This window comes from Aplysia californica, unplaced genomic scaffold (assembly GCF_000002075.1).
Source record: "Aplysia californica isolate F4 #8 unplaced genomic scaffold, AplCal3.0 scaffold00235, whole genome shotgun sequence".
NCBI lineage: Eukaryota > Metazoa > Mollusca > Gastropoda > Aplysiida > Aplysiidae > Aplysia > Aplysia californica.
The window spans coordinates 750,861-760,471 of record NW_004797505.1 but is presented as its reverse complement, the minus strand read 5'-3'; the positions used below and the strand labels follow the sequence as shown (position 1 = coordinate 760,471).

Below are 9,611 nucleotides of genomic sequence, written 5' to 3'. Positions count from 1 at the left end.
CTTCTCTCTCTCTCTCTCTCTCTCTCTCTCTCTCTCTCTGCCCGCAGGCAAAAACTGCACACGTTCTACTCTAGATCACCGGAACGTTTGTTTACACTCGTATATCACAGGCCGTCATGCGCTAACACAAGGTCATGCCCAAGTCTCGCGCGACAGGAGATAGGGCGATTGAACCATCTTGGTATACACGATCTTTGGATCTTTGGTAGTAGAGAATCTTTGGTTACACAACCAAAGAGGTTATAATAGAACTAGAGCTGTGAGATGTGACGTCAGGAGTTTCAGACTTGAGGGAGCGCCGCCGTTCTGGAGAGGAAGAAAAGGCTAGTCGGTGCTCAGCAACACTTTTCTGTCAGGGATTGATGATAATCTGACAAGTCTTTTGATGTTGATTTTTTTGTCATGTGAAATGTACTCATAGGGATTTTTGGGATTGTTTACCTTTAAACGAGCCAGATAATCTAAAAAAAAAATGTTGTCAGTATATGATTTTGTGCCCGATATCAAACAGCGCTCTTTTGGTGTGCGCATAGGACCCATACAATGAGTGATTTACAGTGTCCCAGCCTACAATTAATTGCTCATTTTGCGACAATAACGAATTAATATATTAAATCATTAAGCCAGTCTTAACCCCCTCCATACTCTATGAAGACTTAGTCTTTGCATCAGTAGAAAGAGAGTGTAGACGACATGACATAAAAGAAATCCAATTTGCAAGAATGAAATTGTCCTGATTTTTATCCCATTTTAATCAGTGATATCCAACTTCAAATGATAAGTAGATACATGTGCCCTGTTTGAAGTCCTAGTCCTCCCTCCCCATGGTGAGCAAGGAGAACTATAGCACGATACTTCAAATTGAGAACACCCACACACTCACCAGGGGCGGTTGGGGGGGGAATTATTTTTCACTAACACATTTTCAAAAAAATAAACTAAATAACACACATAGATCTAATATAGTGGAGACAGTTCATATAAAATTGTTCTTTAAAAAGTAACACATCTAGTCTAGTGGAGACAGTTGTTAACCCCCCCCCCCCCCCCCCCCCGAAATAATTAAATAACTAACACATCTAGTCATCTCGCCGAAACAGTGGAAACAAACAAATAATAAAAAATAATAAATAACACATCTTCTACTTGTGGTGACAGTTGTAAAAAAAAATATTCCCAGCCAGGAAGAGTGTTGTCGTTAAAGGGAAACAGCAATGCCTACAAGAGTCTACTAAATACGGTTAAAATAAAACATGAATTAGTTCCCTTGAACTGTACAACAAAGACAGAATACAATGTTATGCCATCGCTTTTTTACTATACACCTTGCAATCAAACTGGCTCTATTGGCTCCATTACTCTTCATTAGCTGTCAGTGTATTTTTTTTTTTTTATAATTAAAAAATAAAGAAGAAAACACTTCCCCAAAATATTTTTATTTCTTTTTCTTTACCAACCGTCTCCACGAGATGTGTTACTTATTTCATTTTCTTTTATTTCCAAATGTCTTCACTAGTTGTGGTTAGTTTCTATTTTTACAAATCCTCTCCACTAGATGTGTTATTTATTCTTTTGTTTTTCCACAAACTGACAGACGTACTGAAAAGCCATGGAGTGGGCTTCTTCCTCTGCAGCTTGAGCTTTCTTTTTTTCTTCATGTCACGGTAGTCACAGTATTGTACCTTACTCTTTCTTAATCCCCGTAAGCGCCCCGAATGCTATGGGCTTTTGGTTAATGTTACTCACTTCGGAGATCAACATAAAAAGTCATACACTACTCCCGGGCTCATTATTAGATTGCTTGGTGTCGTGTGTGTTCGTCTCTCCAGTTTACAGTCGTGTGTGTATACTAACATTACATGGTGTCAGAAGTCAGTGGATAACGTGTCACAAGTGTCAGAATGCCTCATTTCAAGCCTCTTGAACCGTTTGATTTTTCCAAACCTCACGAGTGGCCCGAGTGGCAACAGCGTATGCTACGATACCGCACAGCCACCAAACTGAACGCAGAGATCGGAGCAATTCAGGTAAGTTAATTAATTTACGCTATGGGACGCCAAGCTGAACAGATATTTAACACGTTCACGTTCCCTGCTCCCGTCGAAGGTAACGATCCTAGGGACAACTTTGTCACTGTCTTAGAGAATTTCGACGCTCACTTTGTCCCAAAGCGGAATCTTATCCACGAAAGAGCAAAGTTTCATGCACGAGCACAAAACAGTGGGGAGACAATAGAAGAATATGTTAGAGCCCTGTACGAGCTTTCAGAACATGCAGACTTTAAGGACCGAGATGGAACCATAAGGGATAGAATCGTCCTAGGAGTACTGGACAATGAACTGTCATAGCGCTTACAACTCGAGGCAACTCTTACTTTGAAATCAGCCATCGAAACAGCACGCCATTTCGAGCTCGTAAAGGGCCAGGTCAGTAGCCAACGTCAGCTAGGTGCAGCAGTCACAGTAGATGCAGTGCGCTACGGCCAGAGGGGATATTCGTCGCCTGCTCATCCCAGGGGTAGAGGCGACCAAAGAACAGGTATACACTCACAACACAGAGGCAGCCATGCATCACCGTCAACTTTCTCTAACTGCAGCAACTGCGGAAGAGGTCATGCCCAAAACAATTGCCCAGCGCGTGGGAAAACTTGCAGAAAATGCGGCAAGCGCAATCATTTCGCAACAGTCTGTCGCAGCAGCAGCCGCGATGTCAACGAAATCACTGAATCGGAAACTCCTTCGTTCTTTTTAGGTGCTGTTGACAAAGACGTGGACAGTAATGTCGTTACCGATGTTAACTTCGGCGAAGTTAGCGAGCCACCATGGCGCGTTACACTGAACCTTGGAGGGAGAGCTACATCCTTCAAGATAGACACAGGGACCGATGTTTCGATAATGTCGAAGGCCGTCTACAACCGTCTCAGTCCTCGTCCAAAGCTGAAAACAACATCTGCAGTTCTTCGCAGTCCTGGTGGAGTCATAAGGAGCGTGGGAGAATTTATCGCAACTACGCAGCACAACAATCGCAACTTTGCGTTCTGTGTTTTCGTCCTTGACGACGACACCGACTGTCTTCTCAGTCGTGACGCCGCAGTTCGTCTGGGACTGATTTCTCGAGACAGAATAGACTCTGCCAACCTCGTGTTCGGCGATGAGGGACCTAAACCTATACGCTGCGAGCCAGTGAAAATCATCTTGAAAGAAGATGCACAGACACACTCCGTTAACGTCGCACGTCGGATTCCCATTCCACTCGTGGACGAAGTCAAGGCTGAACTAGACCGCATGGAGGTCACAGGTGTCATTGAGAAGATCAGCCCTCCTACTGACTGGTACGCGCCCATGGTCCCGGTCAGAAAAAGGTCTGGTAGCGTTAGAATCTGCACAAATCTGAAGAAAAAAGCTCAACCTATCGGTGAAGCGTGAACGATTCATGCTGCCCACCATAGACGACATCTTGTACAAACTCAGCGGATCCAACAAGTTCAGCAAGCTTGTTGCAACTTCATCCTTTTGGCAGTTGGCACTGGACGACGACTCCGCGAAGCTGACCACTTTCATTACACCGTTCGGTCGGCACTTCTACAGACGTCTCTGCTTTGGAATCACCTCTACGCCTGAGATATTTCAGCGCGCGATGCAAGACATTCTAGCGAGCATAGACGGTGTTGAGTGCTTTATGGACGATATCTTCCTGCACACGGATGGTCAGGAGAAACATGATAAGCTGAAGAAGAAAGTCTTCCAGCGGCTAAAGGAGCGTGGGGTCAAGTTGAACAAATCCAAGTGCAAGTTTGACAAGGACGAAATCGATTTTCTTGGCCACATCATCAGCGGGAAGGGTGTAAGGCCAGACCCATCCAAGGTCAGCGCCATCACTGAGATGCCAGAGCCTGAGAACATTACAGACTTACGACGAGTGCTCGGCATGGTGAACTATTTGGGCAGCTTTGTGCCAAATCTGTCAACAGTCATGAAGCCGCTCACCGATCTTCCGAATCACGATGCTGAGTGGGCGTGGACTCCAGCGCAGTCATCTGCCTTCCCTGAAGTCAAGAAGTTGCTGTCGTCGGCTCCAACACTCGCCTTCTTCGACATGAGGAAGCCTGTCATTGTAAGCGCCGATGCAAGCAGCTACGGACTGGAGGAGTTCTTCAGCCAGTGGCCTACTGTTCCAGAACTATATCTAGGGCCGAAAAAGAACTACGCTCAGATTGAAAAGGAACTGTTGGCGGCCACATGGGCGTGCGAAAAGTTCGATCGCTACTTCATCGGGCTGCCGTCATTCACACTGCTCACCGACCACAAGCCCATTGTTCCCCTGATCAATTCTAAGGAACTGAATGATGCACCTGTCCGCTGCCAACGAATGCTGATGAGGATGATGCGCTACAGCGGAAAAGCAGTATACACCCAAGGGAAAAACATGACTGTCGCAGACTCCTTGTCCCGAAGTCCAGTAGTGAGCACCAAGCCTGAAGAATTTGGTGAAAAGATCGAGGCTCATGTCGCTACAATCCAGATGTCATGGGATGCCACAGATAGCAAACTTGATGAAATCAAAAACAAGTCTCAACAGGATCCAGCGATCAGTGCTGCGATACAGTACACAAGAAGCTGTTGGCCGAAATTCATACAAAACGTCAGGTCCGAAGCTCGCGACCTCTACGCAGTTTCCAGTGAACTGAGCGAAGTCCATGGACTACTCGCCAGAGGTAACCGCATCGTAATCCCAAAGGCAATGCGAGGAGAGATGCTCAGCAGGATCCACGACGGTCACCTCGGAGTGTCGAAGTGTCGAGAACGGGCCAAATCTTCCATTTGGTGGCCTGGTCTCAGCTCTGAGATACGGGAAGTCGTCTCAAGATGCGAACATTGCCAGCGGAAACGTCCAGCACAACCAAGCGAACCTCTAACCCCGATAGCTCTACCTGAGCGGCCGTTCCAGATGGTTGGTGCTGACTTCTGCAACTACAAGGGACATGGCTACCTGGTTCTCGTGGACTACTTTTCACGGTACTTGGAGGTGGCCTACATGCCAGACACCACCTCAGAGACTGTTGTGTACAAACTAAAAAACATCTTCGCTCGGTTTGGCATTCCAGAACTACTGGTGACTGACAACGGTCCCCAGTTTGTGTCAGACCGTTTCCACAAGTTCGCCAAGGGCTGGGGGTTAAACACACGACCAGCAGTCCTCATTTTCCCCAGAGCAACGGCGGGTCGGAGAGAGCAGCCGAGGAAGCGAAGAAAGCCCTGAGTCAGCACGACCCATTTCTCGCACTCTTGATCTACAGGTCTACACCGGTGTCACCGACGAGGGCGATCCCAGCGGAACTTGCTCTTGGGCGACGCCTGAGGACGACCCTGCCAATCCTACCGTCAAACCTGAACCAGCAGGTCTACGACAGGGCGAAGATTGCAGTCAGAGACGCTGAGTCGAAGCGTAAGTACAAACAAGCTTTTGACAGACGTCACGGAGCCCAGAACCTCCCGGAGCTGAATCCTGGTCAGCTCGTCCTGCAGAAGCTGGAGAACGAGAAGGAGTGGGGTGGCCCTGCGGTGGTCAAAGAACGGTGTGCACCGAGATCTTACATCATACAGTCAGGGGATAGGGCGTGCACCGAGGTCTTACATCATACAGTCAGGGGATAGGGCTTACCGCCGGAACCGCAAACACCTGAAGCCCTACGTCGACCCTCCTTCCATGCCTTCTTCACCTGTTGCCACCCCAGAGCCTACTCCAATGTTCGTTCCCTTACCTCCGCCACCAGCTGTCCAGCCGGTGGAGCCTGATGTCACACCACCATCCCCTCAGCCAGCTGCCGCTCCAGCCAGTCCTGCTCCAATAACTACCCGAAGTGGACGAGTGATCAGGAGACCCGTTCGTTACCCGGACTGATGTTCTTGCGACCCAGTCGTATCCTTTCGATTACTGGTTTTACTTTTTGTGTGTGTTTATTCTTAGCTGATTACCCAACAGTTGTGTAGACCTACCTGTTCGAGGTAATTTATTTTCTTAGTTTCGTTATCTGGACGCTATGCAGTTCTATGAATGTGACAAAGACAATTTGAAATGTGGTAATTCTGAAGTACCAAAGAACTTTATTGAAATGTTTTACCAGGTACTCAAGTGCAAGCCCCGACGCTTCAAAGACAATTGAACTCTGTGTGTGAATTTTGTTAAAGTTAGAACATTCCCCTTTGAGAGACTCGAAACCAATCATCTTTAATCCATTTTGAGGTTTTCCTTTTTCTTAAATATTAAAAGGGGAGATGTCACTGTAGTCACAGTATTGTACCTTACTCTTTCTTAATCCACGTAAGCGCCCCGTATGCCATGGGCTTTTACTTTTAATGTTACTCACTTCGGGGATCAACATAAAAAGACACTACACCCGGGCTCATTATTAGATTGCTTGGTGTCGTGTGTGTTCGTCTCTCCAGTTTACAGTCGTGTGTGTATACTAACATTACACTTCAGCTTCTGCCTTTTCTTCTCCAGAACAGTACATGTATTTAGATGTTAAAGCTTGTGAACGTCGATCCTCCTTACGTGTGTAAGCTTTTCTACATGGTTCATGATACCATGCCTCTTGGGCAATGAGAACAACATGTTCAATGTGGCCCCGAAGTTTTGGGTCAGATTTCTTGTTTACAGCTTCTTTTATAGAGGCTTCAGCTGTTTTGGTAACATATTTAGCAAGTTTATGAACTTTCTTGATTCCCTTGCTGTCATGTGTCTATTCGATAGTCTTTTCACACAAAAGGCATTGAATGGGCAAGAGGCGTGTTGAAAACGATTGCTTTGCTTTTTTCCTAGTGGAGCAATACCCTTCTTGCGCTGATTTGTCAGACTCTCCTAATGAATACCTTTTTCTTACAATCCTCAAATTGATGAATGTATTGTAGCAGTAATCATGAAACCCATGTTGAGCAGAGTCTTTAAAGTGCTGCAGTGTTTTTGCGATTTTTATCGTGAAGTCATATGAGAAAAAATGACATTGCTGGTTTTCCCCTCACAATCCCATATTCTGAATAATTTATCCTAGTTAGATGTTTGACGGCCGGGGGCTCTTGTAGCAACCTGTTTATGTCATTACCAAACTACGAATAAAATTGATAAAGACCCGAATAAGATCATACTTTTGCCAATATTTAATTCTCAGTTTATTGAAAAACTTTCCAAACTTACATTCACAAATTCTGACGGGTACAAGTAGAAAAAGCCACTCAAAAGATGTAGGCAAAGCAATGGGACCTGATCCAACCCCACTGGAGACAAATGAAGGACTTTGTGACTGGGCAGTGCAGAAACTGACCCACCTGTTCAATGCTTTCTCTTGTGGTTGTTGTTTTCAAATCCCTTTAGCTTGGAGCATTTTTCTCTTGGCAGCGCAATGCCTCCGTCAAGTAACCACATGTCCTTGACATCTGGCTGAGCTAGCATTCGGGGGGCAACACGGCACACGTTATTTCTCATCTGGAGTGAGTATGAAAGGCCCTCTCCCAAGTTCACCATAGGTTCGAATCCTACATTCAGCTGGAGGGTTCATTTTTTTTCTCTTAAACTTCCAGCAATTGTAAAGTAGCTTCTTTAGCGACATTGTGTTGAAAGGGACTTAAGTACCGGGTAGTCTCAAATGCCCTGACACAGACAAACACAAATCTACCGAGATTTTTTTGGTGGCTTTTGTGAAGGATGGGTTGGGTTTTGGCCAAAAACACTTTGTGCATTTGATAATTGAAAGCAATTTCCAATTTTGACGAAAAACTCATTTTTTTCCGATATATGTCACTTGGAGGGTTTTGCATCTCAACCCCTTATTATATATATGCCTCACAAATGTTACAAAAAGTAAGATGACATACAAATGTAACAAAAGGTGAGATGACAGACAAATGTTACAAAAGGTAAGACGACAGACAAAAGTTACAAAAGGTGAGAACACAGACAAATGTAACAAAAGGTAAGACGACAGACAAATGTAACAAATGGTGAGATGACAGACAAATGTTACAAAAGGTGAGATGACAGACAAACACAAAAAGTTAAGAAATGTGCCACACCAAGACACAACACTCTCAAACCAGCATTTTCCAGAGATGGCGCAGTCACTTCCACTCACTCTCACATTTTCTCACACATATAGATCTATATACATTTTTCTATGAACAATTCACGAAAAGAAAAATCATTCATCAAAAGAGTGCAATTTTCTCCCCCCCCCCCATCCTGAAAAAGTTACTGGATAACCAAAACAAAATCAAAGCTGTTGAATCACACCCCTCCCATCAGTGGCTCCTCCCCACCCCAATTCTTGCAGCACTTTCTGACAGTGATGAGATGAGAAATCTTCAAACATTTATCTGACATTGCCACAGCAAGTTTGGCGGGGGCTTCCACGGTGTTCCCATCCAGTCGTCACGTCCGTTGTATAATCAGGTGATGTCTTCATCACACTAAATCTTTCGTACGTTGTCCATCAGGTCATGTCTTGTATGTCTGTTTCTCCGTGGGTATGTTTCTCCCTGTAGCCCCCTCTACGTCTATGCGTCGATGCCTCGTAGCTCCCCTCGTCTCTGCCTCAATATTTGAACACGCCGTACGCTGCAGCTACGCAGAATAACGAGTCCTGTGGAGGTCAAAAGTCAGACGTGTACGTACAGACAGACAAAACACAAAACAGGGCTCTCATAGTCTAGAGGATAAGGTGTTCGCCTCTCATTCAATAGATCCCGCGTTCTAAACCTGACAGCGACGGAAAATTTTCTTCTTTCTCTGAAGTCGTCTCCTTTCACCTCCTTTCCTGCTCTCTAGCAATGTTCTGTCGTCTGCTTTCATCTCCACTTTCTGCTCCCCCCCCCACCCCCTTCTACTCTTTTCCCCATCCTCTGGACTCCTGACTTTTTCTTTCTCGGATAAGGGTGAAAGAAAAATCTCGGAGATCCCGTATGCAAGGTGCACACGATAAAGATCCTTAAGAGTAGGCTTTGGCCGCCATCCGAGCAAAATTCAAAGTTAATTTCTATCAAATTGAAAATGTTTAATATGTCTCGCACACTCATATGACCTAATACTTACAGTACCGAAGGCTCATAGAGGGAAAAACCCTCAAGTACCGCACCAGTTTAGAGCGCTGAAGCCGTAGTGGTTAAAAAAAACCTTGGCAGCCCAAGAAACATGCTGTAAAAATTCACAGAGGTTCATCAACCATTCAGCTATCATCGAGTGACTTCCTTTGGTATTTACATTAGTGCAGTGCGTCCATTCGTCGTTTTATTATGTTTACTGTGCCTGGTTGTGTCGACACATTAGAGCAAAAGAACGACCTCGAGGAAAGGGGGATAACACACTGGGAAAATGAGGAGATTGTGAAGAAGTGACGAATGAGGAAAACATTTACATTCATGAATATGGGGGTGAGGAAAAGACTTACATTCATGAAGATGTCCGTAAGGAAAAGACTTACATTCATGAAGATGTCTGTAAGGAAAAGACTTACATTCATGAAGATGTCCGTAAAGAAAAGACTTACATTCATGAAGATGTCTTGAGCGTAGTTGTCTGTGTCGGAGTCCCAGAAACAGCGACAGCACATCCTGGGGGGG

General features: G+C 45.2%; 2 protein-coding genes across 2 annotated transcripts in view; one reads left to right on the top strand and one right to left on the bottom strand.

Moving 5' to 3' along the window:
* Positions 1-3,432: 3,432 nt before the first annotated feature.
* Positions 3,433-5,654, top strand: LOC106011994 (uncharacterized protein K02A2.6-like). Its single transcript, XM_013083480.1, has 2 exons — positions 3,433-5,156; positions 5,297-5,654. Exons 1-2 carry the CDS (start codon positions 3,433-3,435, stop codon positions 5,652-5,654), a joined length of 2,082 nt encoding a protein of 693 aa, XP_012938934.1.
* A 1,488-nt stretch (positions 5,655-7,142) lies between these two features.
* LOC101849848 (tctex1 domain-containing protein 2) overlaps positions 7,143-9,611 on the bottom strand; it is a 14,786-nt gene continuing 12,317 nt past the window's right edge. The window contains exons 4-5 of the mRNA XM_005100100.2: positions 9,539-9,602; positions 7,143-8,635 (exon numbers count right to left, since the gene is read on the bottom strand). Of these exons, the coding sequence (XP_005100157.1) occupies positions 8,588-8,635; positions 9,539-9,602 (112 nt within the window). The 3' untranslated portion in view covers positions 7,143-8,587. The remainder of the gene's footprint in view (positions 8,636-9,538; positions 9,603-9,611) is intronic.